The following is a 24,747-nucleotide window of genomic DNA, read 5'->3' as shown; positions in this document are numbered from 1 at the left end:
AATGTCAGGAGTGTGGGCCCAGGTGGATCGGCATTCGATGTGCTTTTAAAACAAATAGTTTGCTCAGTAATAAATGGGGAGATAGCCACCCCTCACTTCATTTAAGCCCAGGGTCTCTCGGTGTCCTCTGCTGGGTGTTCAGTGAGGCCCTCGGCTCCTGGTCTCAATCCCCCCGACAGCTCTCTTACGCTTCCTAATCCGTAATTTTGGAGCGTGGGGTAGGGGCGGCTAAGCGGTAGATGATTGAAGCTGCTGTTCGGGGTATCCGCTGCTGCTTGTCAGCGATTTCATCCTGGGGAGTTGCAAGTTGGCACTGAGCGCTTTCTTTATCGATGCCGTCTGATAACAAGTCCCAGGGCAGCCGCAGCAGCCTGGCACAGGTGTGCGGCTTTCTCGGGAGCCTAGAGCAGCTGGCATTTGTATGATATTCGTGTGTCTCCCCCCCCCCCCCCCCCCCCCCCGTCATTTTGATAAAGGCAGTCAAATATGGCTTCATTATCACCATGGAAACCGGTGTTGTAGAACAGGGTCCCTAAACTTTGTTTGGGGAAAACTTTTCAAAAGCCTGCCTTCGTGAGGAACGCAGAAGTGATGGATACGGCCTTGTTGTGTCTTTCCACTTTGGCGTTTGGCCATTGGACTCCCTAACGTCTGCCCTCAGGTAGAACCTGGAAGGGTCTGCTCGCACAGCAGAGCTCAGAATGGCCTACTTGGCCTCTTGGGAGAAGACGTCGCACAGGATCTTAATTTCTGCGTCCTCCACCTTGGGGACGTGTTTGTGACTTCACGTCCCCGTTGCGCCCTGCCTTTCCTTTGTTTTCTCCCAGCCCAGTTGAATCACCATTTGGGGACAACTTTCAGTGCGGGCCATTGGTGAGGAATGTTTTTGTGAGGGCGGTTTGAAAAATGGAGCTTACTAGAAGCCGGTCTCTCCTGGGGCCCTCTACGTACGGAAAGATGCGTTAAGCAAGGAACGCTTTCACGAAGTTGGTGTGTCCTTTTAAATAGGAAAATTCCTGTAAATGATGGTGACGCTTCAAAGGCCAGACTGGAACTAAGGGAAGAGAATCCCTTGAACCACAACGTGGTAAGAGATTAATGGCTTCTGTTGACGGGCTATCTGAATATCAGTGATCTGTAATCAATCGTGCATTAATTTGCATGCCATTAAAGGGCCTTTTGGGGGGGGGGCGGGGGGGGCAGTTTCAGGGCAGGGCTGAGTAGAACGTGCCCTCCTCAGGCCCTCACCCAAGCTCTTCTCCGCTCGCCTTCTTGGCCCTTGCACTCCTTTTGCCACGCTGGCCACTTATGTCCGAGCCGTGTAGTGACTGGTGGGATGCGTGCCTCCCTTTCTTCGATAAGCTGCGTGCCACATCAGTGCTCCCTGGAGCTGGATAAATTTCCAGCCTCCAAGGAGACCCTTAGGGTTTGCTTTTCCAGTAAAATATGAAACACAGAACCGTCTTCAGACAGCAGGGAGAGGAAGTCAAAAGACACAACCACAGTTTGACCCATGGCCTCTTTATTGATTTAGAAATGAGACCGCCAAAGTCCTCCTTCCCTGCTGTCCCACTGAAGATTGTTTTCTTGTTATGTTAAATCATAATGCTTCCCTGCGTCCAGCCAAAAAAAAAAAAACCCCAACCTGGTAAGCACCGCCCCCGCCCCCAACCTAACAGGCCTGGGAGGCTCAGGTCTGTACCCCATGGGGGGCGGCGCTAAGAGGACTGGAGCTGGTGTCCTCTCTGTAGCAGCAGAGAATTTTTGCTGAGAAGGTGAATTTTCCAGAGTTAATAGATGACTGAATTTAATGTATGGGCCCCAAGTCTAAAGGGATCAACCTTTTACAGGCTTTCAGGATACTAGTTGAACCGAGGTGAGAAGGCGGGCGGGCGGGCGGGCGGCAAAGGCCTTTGGAGAAGTGGGCAGGGGGTCGCAGACCCCGTGGGACCTGTCTTTTTAACCCTTTCTGCTCAGACGGCAAGGCTGATGATGGCACATTGAGCTAGATGGCGGTTTCTCTTCGGGATGGGCCCTGCCGCTTTGAATGCTCGTCTCGAGTCACACCCGTGTTGTTCTTCCGTAAAGGTGGATGCCACTACTGGTCATAGGATCGATGGCCTGGCAGCACTGAGCATGGACCGCACTGGCCTGATCCGGGAAGGGCTTCGCGTCCCCGGCAACATCGTCTACTCTAGCTTGTGCGGACTGGGCTCCGAGAAAGGTCGGGAGGCTGCCGCGAGCACGCTGGGTGGTCTCGGGTTCTCTTCTGAGAGAAATCCAGAAATGCAGTTCAAACCGAACACCCCCGAGACCGTGGAGGCTTCCGCCGTCTCGGGAAAGCCCCCAAACGGCTTCAGTGCTATATATAAGACACCACCCGGAATACAAAAAAGTGCTGTGCCCACAGCCGAGACACTGGGCTTGGACAGGCCTGCCAGCGACAAACAGAGCCCTCTCAACATCAATGGTGCTAGTTACCTGCGGCTGCCCTGGGTCAATCCCTACATGGAGGGGGCCACTCCAGCCATCTACCCGTTCCTTGACTCGCCAAATAAGTATTCACTGAACATGTACAAGGCCTTGCTACCTCAGCAGTCCTACAGCTTGGCCCAGCCGCTGTATTCTCCGGTCTGCACCAACGGGGAGCGCTTTCTCTACCTGCCGCCGCCTCACTACGTCAGTCCCCACATCCCGTCGTCCCTGGCTTCGCCCATGAGGCTCTCGACGCCTTCGGCCTCCCCGGCCATCCCACCTCTGGTCCACTGCGCAGACAAAAGCCTGCCCTGGAAGATGGGCGTCAGTCCCGGGAACCCCGTCGATTCCCACGCCTACCCCCACATCCAGAACAGTAAACAGCCTAGGGTGCCCTCCGCCAAGGCGGTCACCAGTGGCCTGCCCGGGGACACAGCCCTCCTGTTGCCCCCCTCGCCCCGGCCTTCACCCCGCGTCCACCTGCCCCCCCAGCCCACTGCAGACTCCTACTCCGAATTTCACAAGCACTACGCCAGGATCTCCACGTCACCGTCCGTCACCCTGTCAAAGCCATACATGACGGTCAGCAGCGAGTTCCCCTCGGCCAGGCTCTCCAACGGCAAGTATCCTAAGACTCCGGAAGGGGCCGACAGTGCCCAGCCGGTTCCCGGGCACCCCCGGAAAACAGCAGGTCAAGACAGAAAAGACGGGGGCTCACCGCCTCTGTTGGAGAAGCAGACGGTTACCAAAGACGTCACCGATAAGCCCCTCGACTTGTCTGCTAAAGTGGTAGATGTCGATGCTTCCAAAGCTGACCACATGAAAAAGATGGCTCCCACGGTCCTCGTGCACAGCAGAGCTGGAAGCGGCTTAGTGCTGTCCGGAAGCGAGATTCCGAAAGAAACATTATCTCCTCCCGGAAGCGGCTGTGCTATCTATAGATCTGAAATCATTAGCACGGCTCCCTCGTCCTGGGTGGTGCCCGGGCCGAGCCCTAACGAAGAGAACAATGGCAAAAACGTGCCGCCGAAAAACAAGGCCTTGGACTGGGCCATACCACAGCAGCGGAGTTCATCGTGTCCCCGCATGGGCGGCACCGACGCCGTGGTCGCCAACGTCGCAGGGTCGGTATCGAGCGCGGGCCGCCCAGCCTCCGCGTCGCCAGCGCCAAATGCCACCGCAGACGGCTGCAAGACCGGCAGGAGCTCCATGGACACCACGCCGTCCGTCATTCAGCACGTGGGCCAGCCCCCGAGCACGCCGGCCAAGCACGGCGGCAGCACCGGCAGCAAGGGTGCCAAAGCCAGCAACCCGGAGCCGAGCTTCAAAGCGAACGAGAATGGCCTCCCGCCGAGCTCGATATTTCTGTCTCCAAGTGAGGCTTTCAGGTCCCCACCGATCCCCTACCCCAGGAGTTACCTCCCTTACCCAGCGCCCGAGGGCATTGCTATCAGTCCCCTCTCCTTACACGGCAAGGGACCCGTCTACCCCCACCCGGTTTTGTTGCCCAACGGCAGTCTCTTTCCTGGGCACCTGGCCCCAAAGCCCGGACTGCCCTACGGGCTGCCCACAGGCCGGCCGGAGTTTGTCACCTACCAGGACGCACTGGGGTTGGGCATGGTGCATCCCATGTTGATACCTCACACGCCCATCGAGATCACGAAAGACGAGAAGCCAGAGAGGAGGTCCCGCTCCCACGAGAGAGCCCGCTATGAGGACCCGACGCTCCGGAACCGGTTTTCCGAGATGCTGGAAGCCAGCGGCACGAAGTTACACCCGGACGTCCCCGCCGCCGCCGACAAGAACCTAAAGCCGAGCCCCGGCTGGAGTCAAGGGAAGACGGTCGTCAAGAGCGACAAGCTTGTCTACGTAGACCTTCTCCGCGAAGAGCCAGAGGCCAAAACTGACGCCAACGGGTCCAAACCGGGCTTCGCGGTGGAGAGCGTGGGCCAGAGCGCCGAGCCCGCCAAGCCCCCGGCCGACCCGGCCCTGCAGCCACACCGCGACTTCATCGCCCTGAGAGAGGAGTTGGGGCGCATCAGTGATTTCCACGAAGCTTACGCGTTCAAACAGGCCCCGGGCCAGTCAGTCTTCAGCTTGAGCAAGGAGAACGTTCCAGCGGGGACCAACAAGGAGAACCTGGGGATGCCGGTGGCGACTCCCTTCCTGGAGCCGACTCTGGGGAGCGATGGCCCTGCTGTGACTTTCGGTAAAACCCAAGAGGATCCCAAACCATTTTGCGTGGGCAGTGCCCCACCGAGTGTGGACGTCACCCCCACCTATACCAAAGATGGAGCCGATGAGGCGGAATCGAACGATGGCAAAGTTCTGAAACCGAAGCCGTCTAAGCTGGCAAAGAGAATCGCCAACTCCGCCGGTTACGTGGGTGACCGATTCAAGTGTGTCACTACCGAACTGTATGCGGATTCCAGCCAGCTCAGCCGGGAGCAGCGGGCCCTGCAGGTGAGCGCCCCCCCACCCGAATCTCAGGAACTCTTACCAGTTGTCAGTTCTTTTTTTTTTTTTAATGTGGAAAGAGGATTGGGGGAGCTTGGTAGGGCAGGACGCCAGGCAGATTTGGTTAATGGAGCTTATGGTAAATGTAAATGTATGAAATGTGTCCAGTAAGGGGACGTGAGCGGTAGCTCTTAGGAGGTTTCGCGTGTCTGGATACTTGAAGTTATTCTGTAGATGATATTAAGGGAACGCCACTCGGCTGCTGCTAACAGAAATGTTAATTGTCGCAAAGGATATCGAAAGACCGCATGATGTTTGCCTATCAGTTGCTTTGATTTCTCTGCCATTACTGTACGTTAACAAATAGTACCTGTAGCCGCTGAGAATGCCTTATGTGAGACTTGGTGGAGGTGTAGAACAGCCGCATGTCTGTGGGATTCGTGCGATTTCTCTCACAAAAAAAAAAAAAAAAAAGCTCGCTTAAAGGGATAGAGTATGTGTTTAACTTGCTAGCGAATGATAGATGTTGTATAGGCATTTCCTTAAGATATTTTACTTTTCATTAAAAGATAAATACAGCCAAATTGTTTTTGCAATGTTAAGAAAAAAATTGGTTTATGCTTATAAAAATGGATGAAGTTATCTAAATGATCCATTGAGTGCCCATTTTAATTACATAGATGGAAGGATTACAAGAGGACAGTATTTTATGTCTCCCCGCTGCTTACTGTGAGGTCAGTTCTTCAAATTTTTATTACTAGAATCTTACATAAACCTTTTGAGTTAAATTTCATTTCCAAATATACAAAGGGAAGTTTGTGGGCCATGGTCGTCTTTATTCATTGTGCATTTTGTTTTCTTTTCCGTTGTGTTTTTTTTTTTTTGTTTGTTTTCTTTGCGTTGTGTTTTTGTTTTGTTTTATTTACCTTCGAAAGAGAATGTCTCTATGCAGTGGTGTCTGTATGGATGTACATGCACGGCACATATATACCTATACACATATGGCTTCACGAGTAAAGAACGTGCGATTGCTTACGTACAGATACTCATAAATTTTTATCTATCGCATCTTAAAATATCTCCGCTGTATCATAAATTGTGGTTGGCTTTGGGCAAACTTCTCTTTGAACGTACTTTCCTTTAAGGTAAGGCGCACGAGATAGCGTTTATGGTAAGGTGTTGTGTTTGGTTTTTTTTTTCCATCTCCGTTCTCTTTCTAGCGTGCAATGATGCGCTTCTCAGAGCTGGAAATGAAAGAGAGAGAAGGTGGCCACCCAACAGCCAAAGACTCCGAGGTGTGCAAATTCAGCCCCGCTGACTGGGAGCGGTTGAAAGGAAATCCGGACAAAAAGCCAAAGTCGGTCGCCCTGGAAGAGGCCATTGCCGACCAGAATGACAATGAGAGACGTAAGTAAACCCGGGCAGCCTACGTACGTGTGGGGCCGCGTCGGTGGGAACAGCGGGCCACCGCTCCCAGGGCTGACGGAGGGGACAGGAAGCAGTTCACGGCTAGGGCCCGACGTCCAGCGGGTTGCTCAGAGAAATGGGCCGCCCTTCCCGTCCGAGGGAGCCAAGGGCCAATTGTCCTTTTGACCGTGGTGGCATCCAGGAATGAGGCACCTACCGACGATTATTTCCTGGGACGCCTCTCCTTTTCCAGAGAAACACCGGTCCTGTAGTCAGTAACAGCCTGGGACGATATAAGCGGCAGAATGACAGCGGGAGATGTAAATGTGGCACGTATGTTACGTTCTGTTTTGTAGCAGGCACAGATAGGGTTTCTTTTCTCTTCCTGTTCTTTCTTTCTTTCTGGTAGCAGTGGAATGATCCTTCCAGCCAGAGGCACCCCCCCCCCCCACACACACACCCAGTGACAGTCTCGTATTCCCCCTCCAAAAGCAGTGGTTTTGGTAAAATGAGATGGGGCGGGGGGGCGGGGAGCGAAGGCAACATAGAGATGAGATGACTGTTTTCTGTGGCAGGTTTATCTGCCGTCGTTAGATGTCGACGGCACGATCCGAGGGCGTGGTGTAAATGAGCGCGTTCTTCCCACCGCACCGAGGTTGTGTTCTGTTTTGGAGGCAAAATGGAGAGAGAGCTAGTGCTTTGGTGAATAAGGGCTTCAGGCTGAACGTCAAGTAGACGATGGGTGCAGAACCCTCGTGACGCGGGACAGTCCGGGATGGCGGGTGCATCGTGTGAGCTCTGCGCTGTTGGACGTCACGGGCGGGGCGTTCCCGCACACACGCGGTTCATGGGCGTCTGGTGGAGTTGGGGAGGCTTTGCGGTCCAGGAGAGCTTGCTTCTCGCCGCCTGGGGCACAGCCCCCTCCTCCGTCCACCCGCCAGTCCGCCTTGGGGTCAGACAGTGGCCTGTGGCCAGGTTTCTGGATAGGCCCACCCACCAGGACCGGTTTGTTTCACGTGAGTCTCAAAGAAGGGAGTTTCGGTGGCTAGTCAGTGGCGGGTCCTCTGATGTACCTGGAGTGAAGATTTCCTTACTCCCCCCCCCCCCCCGCTCATGGCATTGATAGGCAGACCTGGAGAGTCTGGGCCACCCCTGAGTAAAGCAGCAGAGAACGCCTTCCCCTTTGCGCGTGCTCGCCCTGGGCATCTGGGTAACTTGCCTTTTTTTCTGACGTGCCTCATAAGGCCAGCTCTTGGGGAAATCTCTCAGGGAGACCTTGTAGAAGTGGACAAGGCCAAGTTAATGGGTAGGTGCTTCTCTGAGGAGAGGGAACTACCCGCGCCCGACACTCCCTCTTTGCTCTGGGTGCACTCAGAGGTAGGCCGGAGGAGGGGAGTGGGAAATTAGCCAGCCCGGAGTCTTCTTGACCTTTGTCTGGTTTTTCAGTCAGATGGCCAGACCCGGCTTCACATCGCAGCGGCCTCACCCCGGCCGTCTTCCCAGGGAAGTTTATGTCCCTCCTCATCTTTCCTGCGGAACCTAGAGACAAGCATCAGACTAGGCCAATGGGGAGCAGAGCCCAGACGCCTCCGAAAGGCCTCCCTTCTGCCCTCCCCTGAGTCCGTCCAGGCTCCGACCAGTGGATACTGTTCCTGGAGCACCCAGGACATGGCCCAGCAAGGCCTAAATCGTCCCCGAGGGCAGGAAAGGGATAGAGGAGTGGGGGGGGGGGGGGAGGGGGGCTCACTTGTAAAGACTGCGGCGACCAAGGAGGTGGGTCCCCGTCCCCAATCTTCTGGGGGACCTGTGGTTTGTGTTGGTCAAGAGGAATAACTTGGAAGAGCCGTTGGTTGTCTTTGCTGCCATCTCCTCATCCAGGGGACGGCAGGTGTCTTCATGTCCCGTGTGGGCTCAGGCCCTGCTTCACAGTTGGTTCTCTCCTCGCGGGTGTCCGTGTGGCCAAAGGTGGAGCTGTGAGCACGTGAGACGTGGGGCAGGGATCTGGGGTAGGCAGGGGTGATGAAGAAGGTACGGGATGCCTCCCAGATGCCGTCCCTCTTCCAAAGCAGCCCCCCACTCCTGCGGACCCCAGGAGCTTCTAACCTGGTGGGTGCTTCCTGTGTGGCCTCTGCCGCCCAGGCGCTCGGTATGCACTTGTTGGGAGGGGCTGGCCTGAGAAGAGTGAATTAAGTTGAAAACACCGAGGCCGGGATTTTCATTTATGCTTTATGATAGTAGGCGTGGCTGAATTAAGTTTTTATTTGAGAAGGTCAACAGAGGACCTAGGCGGGTTCTCAAGCTCGGAACTTTGCTGAGGGTTCCCATCAGTGGCATTTCGAAGCGGGGGGGGGGGCCGGGGAGGACGAGGAGACCTTGGTCCCTTCCCTCGTGAACTGGGAGTGGCCGTCTCCCTTGCCAGCCACTTGGCTGGGGCAGACCCAGGACCTGCTCAGTGGCCGTGCCTGGGCAGGAACTGGAGGAAGCCTCAGTCAAAGGGCTTCACGAAACTTCTCTTTGGCCGAGCCGCCTGCATGTTTAAGAACTACACTCAGTTTGAAACCGCGATTCCCCATGCTTCTTTGTGGAGGGCGTAAGTTTCCACAAGGTTAGCCTTTGCTTGAGGTGTCACAGTTATCTGCAGAGCAGGGAATTTCCATCATGGGGAACCCTCCCACCTTGTTTAGGGCTGACTGGTCATGGCTCAACAGTGGCGAGGGTGCTTTGTTGCCACGGTGACTTGTAAATGTTGCCATGGCGATGCTTCTTTGAGGTGGTGCTATGGCACAACCATGATAAATTATGGGATGTATGGTTCGTGAGTCACGTGACCACACTGCAGGGACCAAGTGTTAAACCACGAACAACAGAGCCACATTCGCATCCGCTTGGATCAGATGACCAAGAGCACATAGCTTCCCACGTTTAGAAGGGACCGTGTGGTGGACTGGGTAGTTAGGACCCCTGTGTATCTGGCTCTCCATCTCCTTTGCTTTCAAGGGTAATCCTGGCAGCTGGGGCTAGAATAGTCTCATCGAGGAGCTCCCGGCAGATCAGGTGTGTGACATGGCACATGTCCCCCATAGCTGGTGGCCACGTGTATCTAGGGCAGTCATGGCAGGCGCTCTTTAGGATTATTAATTACTGGCCTGGGTATGGTCATGGCGCATGAGGTCTTGGGCACGGTAGGGGGGCAGTTTCCCTCGGCTGAATTGGGATCTTTGCCCTGAGAGGCTCGGGAGTTGTGGGAAGGATGGATGGATCTAGTTTGGGGAAAGATCCTTTCGCCAAATGGGGACGAAAGCAGCTCAGCTACGTTGCGTGGGTGGGCGATTTCAGTGAACCACGGCTCCCCATCCTGGCGGGTGAAGGGGAAGGCTGTTGTGCGCCTGTAGGGCTGCTGTCGTTCGGCGAGGAAGGGGAGACGAGGTCTCCCGTCGGTCACGGCCTGCTGACACGGTGAAAGGCCAGGTAGGGGAGAATAGAACCGAGCTGCAGTGTGGGAAGTTGGCAGCGGGGGCCAACGCGCCCGGAAATCCCTCTCCCCGAGCAAGACGCGCCTCTCTCGCCGGATAGGGCCCGTAACAGATGCAGGTGATTTCGAGACCTGCAGTTAAGATGTCACATGTGGAAGCAGAAGCTGAAGCACTCGGGGGCGAAGAGAGGCTTAAACCGATCGGGGCACATCGCAGGTCGCCGGCTAAGCTTTTCTGCCTGATTGTGACCCTAGAAGGCAGCTGTCATCTCCCCGATTACCCCTGCTTTCAGCCCACTTCGTTTGAACCATCTTTCCTACCTAAGGGTGGGGGAGGCGGATACACTGAATTGACTTTAAAATTGCACACGGTGGTTCTTGAGCTAGCCCTTATATCTGTACACTGATCCCCAGCGCCTCCCACGGGGCTTTCGGGGAAGGCTGGCTGGACCAGGAACGTCAAACGGTGTTAACCAGGAGGGCTCACATGTTAACATCTCATGCATACAGGGCTAACGCTCAAGCCTAGCCTGACAGTCTTGGCATCCCGTCCGTTAAAGTGATTTCTCCGGCCTTTCCGTTAGCTGGGCTCGTGCTGTTCATGGAGCCCACCCCCGGGAGGCAGCTCACCGGCGGGAGGAGAGCTCGAAGCAATATTCCCACTTTACAACCGAAGGGGGGACCGCGTTGTAAAGGAGCGCTGTTACCGCCAGAGCGGTTAAGAGGGTCACAGCGCGGCAGGCGTGCGAGTCACAGCCTGTCCGCTTTGCTCGCCTGAGCCGAACCCAGTCCGCCGGTCATCCCGGCTGCATCGCCCGGAAGCATGGGTCAGAGGCTTGCGCGGGCTTCCTGCTGCCGCCACTGAGCTTTGTGTTGGGACACTGCCGTGACAGAAGACCCACGTGGGCAGGTCCTTCCACCATTGACAGCTCAGGCTAGCCGAGGCCAGGGTGAAATTCCCCCCCTCCACACCCCCCACAACGGAGTGCCACTGAATGCTGCCGATGCCCCCAAGGAAAGTCTGATCAGGGGACCATCTGGGCTGGTCAGGAGCAGGAGTGATATTTGAAGTGGCCTAGGCGGGGGGAAGGAGGAGGAATGGGGTCAGCATATGATGAGTGTGTTTATGACTTCCTGTGGAAATGGACTTGAGCAGTTCTGCTCAGTGTTACCATCGAGATACTGAACTCCCGCTCCTTAACGTCACAGTGATGGTTACAAAACTATTCAGGTATTAGAAGAAATGGGACCAAAGCCGTCGATGAGCCATTTCTTAGGCTGGAACAAAAGCAGCGCGTGACGTTGGGCCGAGCCGATTTAAGGGAAGGCCCCCAAGGCTGTGCTAGGTTGGCACCAAAGGGGGCGGGTCCTTGCGTTTGGAATGTCCCTAGATGTTTGCGTGTGAAGGAAGGCATGGAAGGAGTGCCAGGTTGGGTCCCCGTGGGTGTGCATGGTGTCACCCAGGTGTTGGAGTAAAACACTACCCTTTTTTCACTCTGCAGATGTCAGAAAGACCGAGGGAAGTGTGGTAATCAGGTTGAGTTCTTTGAAATTGCCTTTGACCCTTCTGGGGCACGTGGGTGGCTCAATCAGTTACGCGTCTGACTTCGGTTCAGGTCATGATCCCACAGTTCGAGTGTTTGAGCCCCGCATCAGCCTCCTCGCTGACTGTGCAGAGGCTGCTTGGGATTCTCTCTTCCCCTCTCTCTGCACTTCCCCCCCCCCCCCCCCCAAAAGAAAGAAACCTAAAAAAAAGAAAAAAGAAATTGCCTTTGACTCTTGTGTGCACACCAGGAAGCCTCTCCTTGGCTTCCCCAGGCTCGTCTTCCCCGCTTGGTCCCCCAGCTTCCCTGCCTGCCAACACACTCCTTCCCCAGCCCTCTCTCTTCCCCGTCTCCCCTGTCGACCCAAGGGAACATTGCTGCTGTCCCTTCTGCAGATGACGCGGCGGCGCTATTCGTTCTGTTTATTACATAGCTTTCCTTTGATTTCAAAATAATGCCTTCAGCAAATGACTCCGGAGAGATTTCTTGGGTCAGCCCTGGCTTGGTCGGGTCTTGCTGCAGGGTCACCTGCCCCCCGCGGGACAGGGCCCTGGAAGGGACCTAAGCATCATTGAAGTTGTGAGGATGCCTCGTCTCCCGACTCTCTTTGTGCCCCAACTATAAAAAGGTAGAAAGAGAAAGCCGAGTGTGGTGTGTGCCTCCCTTTTGAGACGTTGTATTTCTGCGGGTTTTGTGCCGCCAACGCGTGAGGCCCCCGGTCTTCCAAAGAACGGTCTGTTGGTGGCAGACGACCGTGGGCATGGAGGTCCTACCTTCCCGTGGTGACCTTCGGGCCTTCATTCCTCGTATTCCTGTCTCCCGTCCGCCAGGCGAATACAGTGCTGGAAACAAACACGATCCCTTTGAAGCGCCAGAGGACAAAGATCTTCCCGTGGAGAAATACTTCGTGGACAGGCAGCCTGAGAGCGAGCCCCCCGCCGACCAGGCGGCCGGGGACATGCCACACAGCCCCACCCTCCGGCTGGACAGAAAGCGCAAAGTCTCAGGTGACAGCAACCACACCGAGACCGCAGCGGAAGACCTGCCGGAGGACCCTCTGCTGAAAGCCAAGCGAAGACGGGTCTCCAAAGGTGAGCTCGGTCGGCTTCGACTGCCTGCACACGCGGCCAGAGGTGGACGGACATGACGTGTGCCGCGCACCCCCGGCCGCAGGGCGCCCAGGGGAAGTCCTAATGCGGAGCAGTGGAGACCCCCCCCCACCCCCACCCCCCGTTCCCACCCCGGAGCCCTGGGGAAGCCGCTCACCCTTGCCCCAAAGCCAGATGCAGGAGCTCCAGCCCCAAGACGGCCAAAGATGAACAGGCCCCCTCCCAAGACTTGGTGACAGCCCTCGAGCAGAGGCTGTGACCACTCCCCTCCCCTCCCCCACCCCCCATTAGTGATGCTTAAGACAGTTTGTTCCCCCCCCTCCCCAGGGGGCTTGTTGATTAATTTGTAGTTATTTCTCCATTAGATGACTGGCCTGAGAGGGAAATGACAAACAGTTCCTCTAACTACTTAGAAGACCCACATTATAGTGAGCTGACCAACCTGAAGGTGTGCATTGAATTAACAGGGCTCCATCCTAAAAAGCAACGCCACTTGCTGCACCTTAGAGAACGGTGGGAGCAGCAGGTGTCGGCAGCAGAGAGCAAACCTGGCCGGCAGGGCAGGAAGGAAGTGACCCAGGCAGTTCAGCCTGAGGTCACTGCCCAGGGCAATAACAGCCCCGAAGAGAAACCTGGCAGGAAAAGGGCAGAGGCCAAAGGCAACAGAAGCTGGTCGGAGGAGTCCCTCAAATCCAGTGACAACGAACAAGGTACGCGGAGGCCACCCCGTGACCGCCCGCCCCGCTCGCGGAGGGTGGATCACCTGCCTGGGGAAGGGCGCCATAGAAAATGGACTGACTAGGATGTAGGATGTGGCGGGCGGGGAGTTCTCTCGGGAGGTCCTTCCAGCCTCCCCACTTCCCTGGGGGAGTGTATAGCGACGAGCTCGGGAGGGTGGCTGCTGTACCCGGCCCATGGCTGGGCAGAAAGGGCAAGTCTGGGTGACCCCGCGGGCCCGCCAGCACCCCGGTCGCAGCCTCAGACTGTGGCCGATCGCTAGGTGCTGAGCACCCAGGCCCCTACGGGTTGGGGGTGGCAGATCCGGGAAGGGCTGGCTTGTGCCCTCTTGTCCCGGCCCTCCGGAGAAACTTGCCGCTTGGCGTTTCGTGGGTTAACCTATTTGCCGTTTGAATGTGGGATAATTAAAATATTAATGCTTTGGAAACATAATTGGTATATCTTTAAAAACTGAAGCCGCTCCAGTGATCAGTGCTAACAATGGGCTTTTCTTTCCGCACCGGCTACAACCGTGTAACGCCTGCTTCTTCTCCCCCTCCCTCCTTCCCGCCCGCCACCCCCTCCGGATTTAGGCTTGCCTGTGTTCTCCGGCTCTCCGCCCATGAAGAGCCTTTCATCCACCAATGCAAGCGGCAAAAAGCAGCCTCCGCCAAGCTGCGCGCCAGCCTCGAGGCCGCCTGCCAAACAGCAGAAAATTAAAGAAAGCCAGAAGACAGATGTGCTGTGCACAGACGAAGAAGAAGATTGCCAGGCTGCCTCCCTGCTGCAGAAATACACCGACAACAGCGAGAAACCATCCGGGAAGAGACTGTGCAAAACCAAGCATTTGATCCCTCCGGAGCCCAGGCAGGGCTTGTCGCTGACCGGAGACTACTATGTGGAGAACACTGACGGCAAGGTACCTCTTGCCCCCTGCTTCTCGGCTTCCGGGGACAAAGCTTTCCTTTTCCCAGGTTCCCCTCCCAAAACGTCACTCCCCCATCCTAGGGGCCACGTCTCCTGGGTGGTGGCCAAGTTTCAAACTAGTTAAGAATGAAACCCTTCCCCCCAGCCTCCCTCCACTCCACAGCCCCCCTCCCCCAAACAAACGGAGAGGGGAAAGTGCCTCCCCCACTCGGGTTTGTAACTTGCGGGGAGGAGGGGAAGAGACGCGGGTGCTGGAAGGCCGGCTTAACCACGAGCGCTGCCTGGTTTTGTGATAGGTGACCGTCCGGAGGTTCAGAAAGCGGCCCGAGCCCAGTTCCGACTACGATTTGTCACCAGCCAAGCAGGACCAGAAGCCCTTCGACCGTTTGCAACAACTGCTGCCGGCTTCCCAGTCCTCCCAGCTGCCGCGCTCAAGCTCCCCTCCCGAGACCACCCAGTCGCGCCCAATGCCGCCAGAAGCACGGAGACTTATTGTCAATAAGAACGCAGGCGAGACCCTCCTGCAGCGGGCAGCCCGGCTTGGCTACGAGGTGAGTGTCCTTGGGGGTGCCCGGATTCCAAGAGCCTGGGCTGTCGCTCCTCGAGGCTGGGGTGGGGGTGGGGGAGGTGCCCTGGCTGAGCCGGGCAGGGTCTCGAAGGGTCTCGAAGGGTCTCGGAGCCCAGCGCCCCTCCCCTCCCCCATCAGGGGCTGGGCTGGGTATTCCAGCAGGATGTTTGCATTAGCCCCACTCGCGTTCCGACTCTTTGCTGGCTTGTTCAATCGCCATGTGAAAAGAAAGGCCTCTCTGATGTTCAGTTCGTGTTCAGGCAGGTAGGCTGCTTCGGCATCCTCCAGTCTCGCTCACTTATCTCTGATATAAAATCTGACATAACCCAGGGCTTGGCGACTGGGGGAATTTTAATGAGCCCTTTTGGATTCTGATTAGCAAGGGGGAGAGAAGTTATTAGCTCTATTTTGGGTTGCTTGCGCTGTTTCTCGGGCAAAGTGGTGCCCCTGTGGGGAGCGGGGCGGGAAATGTCTGGGCAGGGGTAGGGGGTTGGTGGGGGAGGGGGGCGGACCCGAAGAGTGAAGAGTCTTTTATGTGAGAGGGCGAGGGAGCCTGAGGGCTGCTGAGGAGGAGGAGGAGGAGGAGGAGCAGCAGCGGGACTCAGGCCTAAGACTCACTGCCCCCTCCCCCACCCTGCTCCTCTCCAAGACTGGCTTACGTCGGAGCTGCCCTCTGAGATAGATGACCCCCTCTGCCCTGTGCGGCTCCCCCACCACACTTGTCAGATGAAATTGTGATGTAATAGCCCACAGGGCAAAGGCATTTTTTATGCTGGCATCAGCCCTCTGGGAGTTGAATGGTGAAAATAAAACGGAGTGTGGAGCTTGGAGGTGTGGCCAAGGGCTATGGTGGCAGGGCTCTGCCGGGGGCTCCCGGGATTTGCCGAAGTCCTGGCCCCCACACCCTGACCAGCTCTGTGCTTCCATCCGTTGTGGGGGGGGGGGGGGATGGCCTTGTCGGTGTGACTGCCTTGACCCCAAGCCAGCCCGTCCCCTGTCCCATTTGCTCGTTGGTGAAATGTGCTGTCGTTTGTACGGTCGTGTCTTTTCTGGAGATGTCCAGATTACCTGGAGGAAGCTCTCTGGGATGATTTTTAGTTCGGGAAGGTGAAACCCACGGGGCGGCCCCAGAGGAAGCCTCACCTGAGGGCTGGAGGGGGAGCAGGAAGGCAGCGGGCTCCACCCCTCGGTGGAGGGCGGGGCTCCCAGCCTCACCTTTGATCTTGACATTTCCACCAGTCTCCCTTTCAGACCAGGGACCGACCCTGGTTGGTCCTCTGAGGAAGTTTGCATTTTGGTTTTCGTGGAACCAGTGGGTTTGAGCCCTGGACCAAGGAGCACTTACTTGATCCAGACGTTTGTAAGCTACCTAAAGGGCCTTCGATGGCACGTGAAGCCGTAGAAGTGTTTATGTCAGGACAACCGGGGTTTTTTGTCGCCCCTTCACATGTGAAGTTCAATATGTAATTTGCACAGATCAGCGGTTCGGATGCTGAACATTTTAACTACCGACTTTTAACTTCCAACTTCCCAGGATTTCTTCAGGCAGGACTTAAAATGTTGCGATGACGGCCAGTTAGATGTGGTGGGCTAAAACTTTGAAAGGTGAAGGACAATTTGTTTAACCCCGTAAAGGTGTGTTTCACGAAGGCACTGACTTGGGAAGGCCTTCCTGAAGTTAGTCTTTCCCACTGTCATTTTCTGCTGAGCTGGACATACTATGTGTAAGCAAAAGGCTGTCCAAGCTCTGCGCTGTGTTTATCTGGTTCTTAAGGTTCAGAAGCACCCTCTGTGTTAAATAGACCACGTGCATGGCCAGAGACGTTCAAACCTTTCCCTTCCGGTAAAAAGGTTTCTGTTTCTTAGGCTAAAATGCCAATGTGCAACCACATGCTTGTGCGTTTAGTGGTGATGGTTAAATTTTCTATGAATTGAATAAATCATGTTTTTAAAAAAGTTAATGAGGCATTTAATTAATTAACAATGTCGGGTTTATGGCCTTTATGGTTACATTTTGCGGTTAATGGCATACGGCTTATAGCCGCTTAACAGAGAATTGTCCAACAAAAACAGTTTGATTTTGTTTGGAAATGGGGGGGCTGCCCTTCAAACAGTCCCATTTCTAGTGTAGAAAATAAACCAAGAACCGTACTGGGGACACCAACTTGCCCAGCCTCTTCACCATTGTCTCTGTTGGTGACAGCGGTGGCCAGCCTAGAGGCCGCCGCCGTCCCAGCTAAGAGAGAGCGGTTAGCCTGCTCGACCGACCCCGTAACCGAGAGAGCCTGGCGTCGGGATGGGATGCTCATCACAGCACGATTGCACCCCCCTCGCAGGGGCCCTCTTGGGCCTTCTCAATCTTCCTAGCTGACCAGGTACCAAAAGACTGGAGCTATAGGTCTAGGGTTTCATGTGAATTGAACTTGGGCTCCAACCTCTCCGGACCTCTATTTCGAAACCCGAGTGTTGAACGAGAATAGCACCGCCTTCCCTTCCTGAGGTCTCCTAGATGACCACGGGATAACAGATGACATACTCATTTGGGGAGAGGGAGAAGTCCTTTGTAAACAGCGATAGCCACACAGCTCAGTTGGGGCAGCCCATGTCAAAGAGTTTGACCTGGCCGTCGGGTTACTACTGCCTTCCCCACCACCCTCCAGGAAAAGAGGGTTGACTTACCCATCAGCTTTGTCCTTTCATTTCTAGGTACCCTCGGATCCGTCCAGTAGCGACAAAGGTTTCCAGGTGAAGGCCATAGTTGTCAGAGCAAATAAACCCTGGGTTGATAGGACACCAGGCAGGCCGCCGGGCCGAGGGTAAATTGATCTGTGCACAGCGGTGGTGCTCAGACCTGATCCCAGAGCCACGTGATGGGGCCTCTCCCTGGCTGGGGCACACAACTCATTAGCTTGCAGCCGTCCACTCGAGTCTGGCTAGTGACGGCCTGGGAGCCCAGAGGATTGTGGGCTTCCTGGCAGGTTAGGGTCTGAACGAAGACACTCATTTGTTGGGCACACCTTCTTTCTTCCTCCTCCTGTTTTGGAAGGGAGCTGCCTCAGTCGCCTGAAGCAGCAGGGCCCCGACGGCCAGGTTTACCAGCGTGTGATATTAGGTCCCCAGGGTGAGCATATGGAACCTTCCGGTCAGCTCCCAAGGAAGCGGTCGCTTTTGATTGATGGGTCCTAGAAAGGCCACGAAAGGTTTTCAGGCCCCACCTTACATCTGTGGGCGGCTGGAATGACCCCTGTTTGAGGTTTAACAGATGAGTTATTTAAAAGTTGTCACCGGGAGGCCTGCTCTGACCCCAGCCAGCTCCCTCTTACCAAGTAGACCACGTGTGCGCAGGCCCCGCCTACCCCCAGCTCTCGGAACCTGACGGCTCTCTGCTGGACATGACTTGTAGGAGAACAGTGTAGTGTGTTTTCTGGTGGCAAATGCTGTTCCGTGTGTTTGAAAACTTTCTTAATCAAGGTAATAAAACACTGAATAAATTACTGCTCTGCTTACCGGGAGCAGTTCATATTAATATTTTAATACACCAAAGAAGTCAGATTAATAACAGTGATTCTAATGCAAACCGTTGACACAGAATACCTTCCTCGAAGGGGGAAGGGTAGACTTGTTTTATTTAGTTCTTGAGACGCGTAGGCGGCAGTGTGTGGTATGTCGGATGCTCATCTTTAACTTCGGTAAATCCGTAAATATCATATCGATTCTGCTCCGAGGCGGGTGGAGCGAGGTGACATATAGGGCGGGGGTTGTTTGAAGAATTTCGTGTCCCTTCTTGATGTTTTCTGTGGTGCAAAGAGTGTCTCTTTTACCCTACTTACCCTGCAAGCGGGAGCGTGGGAGGACCTGGCTAACCTAACCGGCCACCCCCTCCCTCTCTACGTGAAGGAATGTTCTCCGGCTGATTTAATCTCTGCGCGTCGGTCGTCCATGCTTTCATCCAGACTTGCGTTGTTCTCCACTACCACCTACTGAATGGGCCCGTTCAATCTTTGTCACACATGCCCTCGCCCCCTCACCGACACGTCCACCGTCTGCCCACCCCGTGGTGGCTCTCGGGCCCGGGGGGGTGTGCCTTTGAAAGAAGGCACTGACGGGCTCTGGAGAGGTCACCCTCGGAAGGTTCGCCGTGCGATGATGGACGACGGCATCCCTCTCCCCCTCTCCCCGCAGGAAGTGGTCTTGTACTGCCTGGAGAACAAGATTTGTGACGTGAACCATCGAGACAACGCGGGTTACTGTGCCCTGCACGAAGCTTGTGCCAGGGGGTGGCTCAACATCGTGCGACACCTCCTTGAATATGGCGCGGACGTCAACTGCAGTGCCCAGGACGGAACCAGGTCAGTGGCGGTGGTTCTCAGGGGATGTGGAAAACCCCCAGAAGGAAAGATAAATAGAGACTGATACGTAAGCAAGTGAACGGCAGAGTCCTAGAATGGAACGGAACAGACCTTTCTGGCAAATTTAGATAGAACGTTAACAGTTAGTAACGTTCCCCTGGACAGAAGTCCCTGAAAATGTCGGAGCCTTCACGAATAATCGCAGGTGTTGCCTTTGAAGACCCTGGACTTATTGTCAGCAGTTTTTCTTAACGTGTCTTTTATTTTTGACGGAGAGCACGAGTGGGGGAGGGGCAGATAGGGATACAGAGGATCCCAAGCAGGCTCCTCCCTGACAGCAGAGAGCCCGATGCGGGGCTCGAACTCACGAACCGTGAGATCATGACCCGAGCCGAAGTCGGATGCCCCATGTCAGCATGTATTAAAGCACTGTATTTAAAATACACGTGAGTTGAAAGTCCCAGGAGTACAGACAGAGGGCCAGAGGCCACTGGCTCCGTAGGACCCGCTTTGTCCACTCACATCCCCAGGCCTGTCCCCTACCCTGCCCTTGACCTCGGTTTGTTGGTCAGAGGCCCAGGTCTGAGTCAGCCCAAGCATCTTCCTGGTTGTGTGCATGGGATGCCACCAGGAGGCGGGGCATAGGGCTTTCCTGACAGGCATAAAATTAGCAAAACTGAAAGGTATTTGGTGTTTCGTGATTTCCAAATAGCATTCCCTCAGGACGGGACTGCGGGCAACCGCCTGACCCCAGTGGACACCGGCCGGAAGAGTGTGTACCCTCCCAAGGTCTCACCCCAGGGACTCTGCTTCTGGGCCAGAGGTTTGATCATTGATCTCTAAGCTGCTGACATGCGCCTTTCAGGAAAGGCTCCACTTCGTACCTAGTTTCTTTTTGAAAAAAGGAGTAGGCTTGGGCCACCTGGGACTTTGGCTCAGGTCACGATCTCGCGGTTTGTGAGTCCGAGCCCCGCGCTGGGCTCTGTGCTGACGGCTCAGAGCCTGCAGCTTGCCTCAGATTCTGGGTCTCCCTCTTTCTGCCCCTCCCCCACTCACACTCACTCTCTCTCTCTCTCTCTCTCTCAAAAAGAAACATTTAAAAAAAGGAATAAGCTTTTCTTTTTTCTTTTTTTAATGGTATAACAATTGCTTTGTGTTTTGGCTTCCATAATGGTGCGATTCCCTACCCCCCCCCCCCATAAATTCTCATTTTCCAGTCTGTTACTGCTTAAGTTCATTGAAAATGATTTCCTTTGGGCTTGAGTTCCTCCTGGAGTCCTGGATTAAAAATAGACTTGCAGTTGAGAATTAGGCCCGAAATGTGTCCCTTCACCTGCCTTGTAAGGGGTTAAGTACAGAAATCACAACAGAGTGCTTCGTTGCTTAACCTCGGGCCACTCACGGTGCCTCAGTTCCCCAGTCCGGAATGGCAGAGGCAGGCGCACACCTTGGTGAAATGGCCCCCCCCCAGGAAGCTTGGCCCGCGCATATCCAGTCTTGCATGTTGTCAGAGGCAAGCACACGTGTAATCCCGCCGCGTGTCTCTCCTAGACCTCTCCACGATGCCGTCGAGAACGATCACTTGGAAATCGTCCGTTTGCTCCTCTCTTATGGTGCTGACCCCACTTTGGCTACGTACTCAGGTAGAACCATCATGAAAATGACCCACAGCGAGCTTATGGAAAAGTTTTTAACAGGTACGACAGAGTTCAAGACGTGGGCTTATTACTCAACCATTGAGATGGCTTCTTCGCGCGTTTCTGTCCAGGGAATACCACTCAGTCGTGGGGCCCACCCTCGTTTACCTTAAGTTATACTTCCTGGGGAAAGTGAGTCTATCAGAGAAGGGATCCGAAATTCAAAGACAAGATACACGCTCTTAATTTGCTTGCGAGGGCTGAGAAAATGCGTAGCTGGCCCGTCTAGGTTTTTTGGTGGGCTCCAGGGGCAGTGAGGGTGGCCCGTCTGTCCGGAAGGCAGGTGGACAGGTATGCAGGTCCTGGTCTGATGTGGCAGAGAACCGGGTGTTGGAAGCAGGGCACAAAGGGGGCGCTGTGGGATAGCCGGGAAGTCGCATGCCAGGCCTGACGGTAAAATGCCCCCGAAAGCAGCCAGCATTTGATTCTCCCCAGCGGGTTTTATCTTGGTTTTCTCCCTCCAGATTATTTAAATGACCTACAGGGTCGCAGTGACGAAGATTCCAATGGCTCCTGGGAGTTCTATGGCAGCGCTGTGTGCGGTGAGCCGTTGTTCCTTCCGGTTCGGTGGGAAGTGAAGGAGTTTTCTGTGCTGTGGGCGAGGGGCGGTGGGCAGTGGGCGCCATGAGCAGGGCCGACTTGGGAAAGAGTTTTTCACGGCGTCCTCTTTCGACAAGAGCTGATACCTCGCGGTGGCTTATTGATTTCTCTCTCTCTCTCTCTCTCTCTCTCTCTCTCTCTCTCTCGTTTGCCCTGCATTAGAGCCAGATGATGAAAGCGGATATGACGTTTTGGCAAACCCCCCGGGGCCGGAGGACCAGGATGACGACGATGAGGCCTACAGCGACGTGTTTGAATTTGAGTTTTCAGAAAGCCCCCTCTTACCGTGTTATAACATCCAAGTGTCCGTCGCTCAGGGGTGAGCATGGCCATCACGTGCTCGTGGACTAGTTAGGCTGCTCGGAGGCAGGAGTTAGAGACGCCTTTAAGCAGATGGTGGGTGGGTGGGTAGGTGAGTGGATTCCTCAAAGCCCACGAAGCCCACAGCAGGCCTTTCCCAGAAAAGGCGTGGAGGTTGGGAACACAGCACCCGTGGAGCCCAAGGGACGTTGAATTCAGTGATTGGAACTTCACAGAAGAGTCCGCAACTTGGATCCTTGGGTCACTAAACTCTTTGGAAAGGGGTCCTCCTTAGGAGTCGCCCCGTCCCGCCCCTGCCCCGCTCCAACAGGCCACCGTAGGGACCTTCCAAGGCCTTTGAGGTCTGTTGGCCTATACCCATATGCCCCCTTCTCGTGTGAACTGGAAAAAGCGTCCCAGGGCACCTCGGGTCTCGTGTGTCCTCAGATTTGGTCAGATCCAGTCTTGCCCCCCGCGGCCAGGCCACTGAGCTGCCACTGACCCATCCCTCGGGGGGTGCGTACACGTCAGGAAACTGTTCTGCTGAATGTTGACAGAGGTGCTTAATGAGTAACATCCTCCTCACGTATGCTGTTACAGTGACATTTTATTAGTAATAGAAATCACAAAGCGTGGCAGGGTGTACAGAAGGAATGTAACACCTTCCCTCTCAAAAGCGTCACTCCCCAAAGCACTGAGGGGTGGGGGGAGGGGGGAAGAAAGCCAGCCAGCCTTCTGGGTGTCTAACGCTGCTCCGTTCATGGGGGTTGGAGGAGACGAGAGACCAAAGAGGCCTCTGCATCACTGTCAGGCTGGGAGACCGAAGGCTTCCCGCGGTGACGGCAGCGAGGCACTCCCTTGGAGAGTGGTGACCCGAGGTGTGGCCAGAGCTGAGCGAGCAGGTGTTTCACCTGGAAGGTTCTGGCAGCACTGAGATCCCCACCCCTCCCAAGAGAAGGCTCTTCCAGAGGTGCGGTCCCTGCTTCCGTTTAAATCGTCTCTAGACGGTCTCTTCCTAAATCCAGCCGAGTCCAGAGTTGTCGCCGCGTAAAAGTAGATGTCGCAGGGCTGGTGAGACCCGGGGCGGGGGCCGCGGTGTCCGAGCAGAAGTAACCGCTGGCCTGGCCCAGGGACTCGGCTCCTTGGAGGGTGGGGTGCGGGGAATAGCGGGGAACGCTTTTAAGTTGGCCGCAGCCTCGAACCACTCTCCCCTCTCACACGCAGGCCTCGAAACTGGCTGTTGCTCTCGGACGTGCTCAAGAAACTGAAGATGTCCTCCCGCATATTCCGGTGCAACTTCCCAAATGTGGAAATCGTCACCATCGCAGAGGCAGAGTTTTACCGGCAAGTTTCGGCAAGTCTCCTGTTCTCTTGCTCCAAAGACCTGGAAGCCTTTAACCCCGAAAGCAAGGAGCTCTTAGACCTGGTGGAGTTCACCAGCGAGCTTCAGACTCTGCTGGGCTCGTCCATGGAGTGGCTCCACCCCGGCGACATGGGCTCGGACGACTACTGGTGAGCTCGCCGGGCCCTCCATGTACAGTGTGGTATAGTGTTAATCTTTGTGCATATGTGTCATAATACGACTATTTCTGTAAAGAAAGGACACTATTACATACGAAAATATCTCTTCTTTATATAAGAGAAACGGCTCCAGTCAGAAGGACTTAGAAAACACGGATTTCGTTGCTGTCGTCGTTCTTTTCTTTTTAAACGTCTCCGTCAGTTTTTATGAAGTTGTTCTAACGTTTCTTTACTGTTTCGATGCACACACGCTTTGGGATACGTTCGTTTTTACTGGGACTGTTTGTTTTGTTCCATTTCTCTTTTAAGGAGAAAACAAACAATGAGGAAACGGAGTTCCACACTTTGACGCGACGTCACACAGAGCTCCCTCGTCGGAGGCCACGACTCTTGCGAGTGTGGTCCGAGCCACGCGGCTGGTTTCGGGGAGTGAGTTGGGTGAAGGAGCTTGGCAATTGTTGTACCTTTATGTTTTGTTTACAGAGTACCTGCTCGGGCCAGGTCAATGCTATTGGATGTAATCCGGTAGTGTGTAATATAAATTCAAACCATATCCACACACAACAACTAATTGTATGAAACTTTTATATCCTAATTTAAAAAGCTGTGAAATTAGTTTTCACGCATCAAACCGGATTGTTTATATGTTTAAACATTTTATGCTCTTATTTAAAGAAGACTGAGCTATTTTTTTCTGTACCCTGTAAAATATTGAGAACTAACATAATAATGTCGAGGTTGCTTGGAAATGTACATAAAACTAAAATTTTCTGAATTGTGTGTTTATGTTTGAAATCTGTGTTTTAACTTTGTAAGTAAATTCTCTGCCTTTGTATTTATATTTTACAAAAATTTTCTTAAAAGGCAATAAACCTGTTGCGGAAAGGAGAAAATTGGAGCATCTTGTGTCCTGTGTATTCCTGAAGCATCACTTTTGTCGCGGATGTTGAAGCGACCACGATGGTCCGTTCCTTACAGATGACTTCAGGGGAATATATGGTCTCTGTATAAACCGGGGCAAATTGGAGGATTTCAGGGCAGTTATACTCAGAATCCAGTTTGCAGTCCTAGGGGCGCCTGGGGGGCTCAGTCGGTTGAGCATCCGGCTCTTGATTTCAGCTCAGGTCATGGTCCCATGGCTCGTGAGATCGAGCCCCAAGTCTGTGCTGGGAGCACAGAGCCTGCTTGGGATTCTCTTTCTCTCTCCCTCTCTCTCTCTGCCTCTCTCCTGCTTGTGTGCATACTCTCTGTCTCAAAAATAAACTTCCAAAAAAAAAAAAAGAATACAATTTGGAGTCCTATTCTAACATCTCAATTCGTGGACATATATTTTGATGTCTCTCGGATCCTTCTCTTCCCCATTTTCTTGGATGCCCTCGTATGGTCGTACATTGTCTTTGGCCTTGATGGAACATGGTTTATCTTTAAGGAGTGGTCCTTCCAGAAACCGAGCTGTCCCTTCTCCCTCTGGGCCTCCTGTTATCCATTATCCCAGTTTCTGTCCTACATCCTTTTATGGGCTTCCCTCATTGCAGAGGCTAGAAGGCTGAAAGCTACCAGACTCTTGCAGCTAGGATCTGAACGCCCCTTCGGTTTGGAAGGCA

The 24,747-nt window shown here is 54.5% G+C and overlaps 1 protein-coding gene across 8 annotated transcripts in view; it reads left to right on the top strand.

Moving 5' to 3' along the window:
• BCOR (BCL6 corepressor) overlaps window positions 1-24,041 on the top strand; it is a 115,480-nt gene extending 91,439 nt beyond the window's left edge. For 5 of the 8 annotated variants that reach the window (XM_058714627.1, XM_058714628.1, XM_058714629.1 and 2 more), the window contains exons 3-15: window positions 1,009-1,087; window positions 2,089-4,938; window positions 5,613-5,666; window positions 6,153-6,339; window positions 12,186-12,446; window positions 12,830-13,174; window positions 13,775-14,100; window positions 14,405-14,659; window positions 18,859-19,025; window positions 20,577-20,722; window positions 21,187-21,264; window positions 21,485-21,641; window positions 22,847-24,041. In XM_058714627.1, coding sequence (XP_058570610.1) covers window positions 1,009-1,087; window positions 2,089-4,938; window positions 5,613-5,666; window positions 6,153-6,339; window positions 12,186-12,446; window positions 12,830-13,174; window positions 13,775-14,100; window positions 14,405-14,659; window positions 18,859-19,025; window positions 20,577-20,722; window positions 21,187-21,264; window positions 21,485-21,641; window positions 22,847-23,138 — 5,197 coding nt within the window. In that variant the 3' untranslated portion in view covers window positions 23,139-24,041. The remainder of the gene's footprint in view (window positions 1-1,008; window positions 1,088-2,088; window positions 4,939-5,612; window positions 5,667-6,152; window positions 6,340-12,185; window positions 12,447-12,829; window positions 13,175-13,774; window positions 14,101-14,404; window positions 14,660-18,858; window positions 19,026-20,576; window positions 20,723-21,186; window positions 21,265-21,484; window positions 21,642-22,846) is intronic. The other 3 variants (XM_058714631.1, XM_058714632.1, XM_058714630.1) reach the window with 3 other exon arrangements.
• The last annotated feature ends 706 nt before the right edge of the window (window positions 24,042-24,747 follow it).

This window comes from Neofelis nebulosa, chromosome X (assembly GCF_028018385.1).
Source record: "Neofelis nebulosa isolate mNeoNeb1 chromosome X, mNeoNeb1.pri, whole genome shotgun sequence".
Lineage (NCBI taxonomy): Eukaryota > Metazoa > Chordata > Mammalia > Carnivora > Felidae > Neofelis > Neofelis nebulosa.
This window is presented reverse-complemented; position numbering and strand designations above follow the sequence as displayed.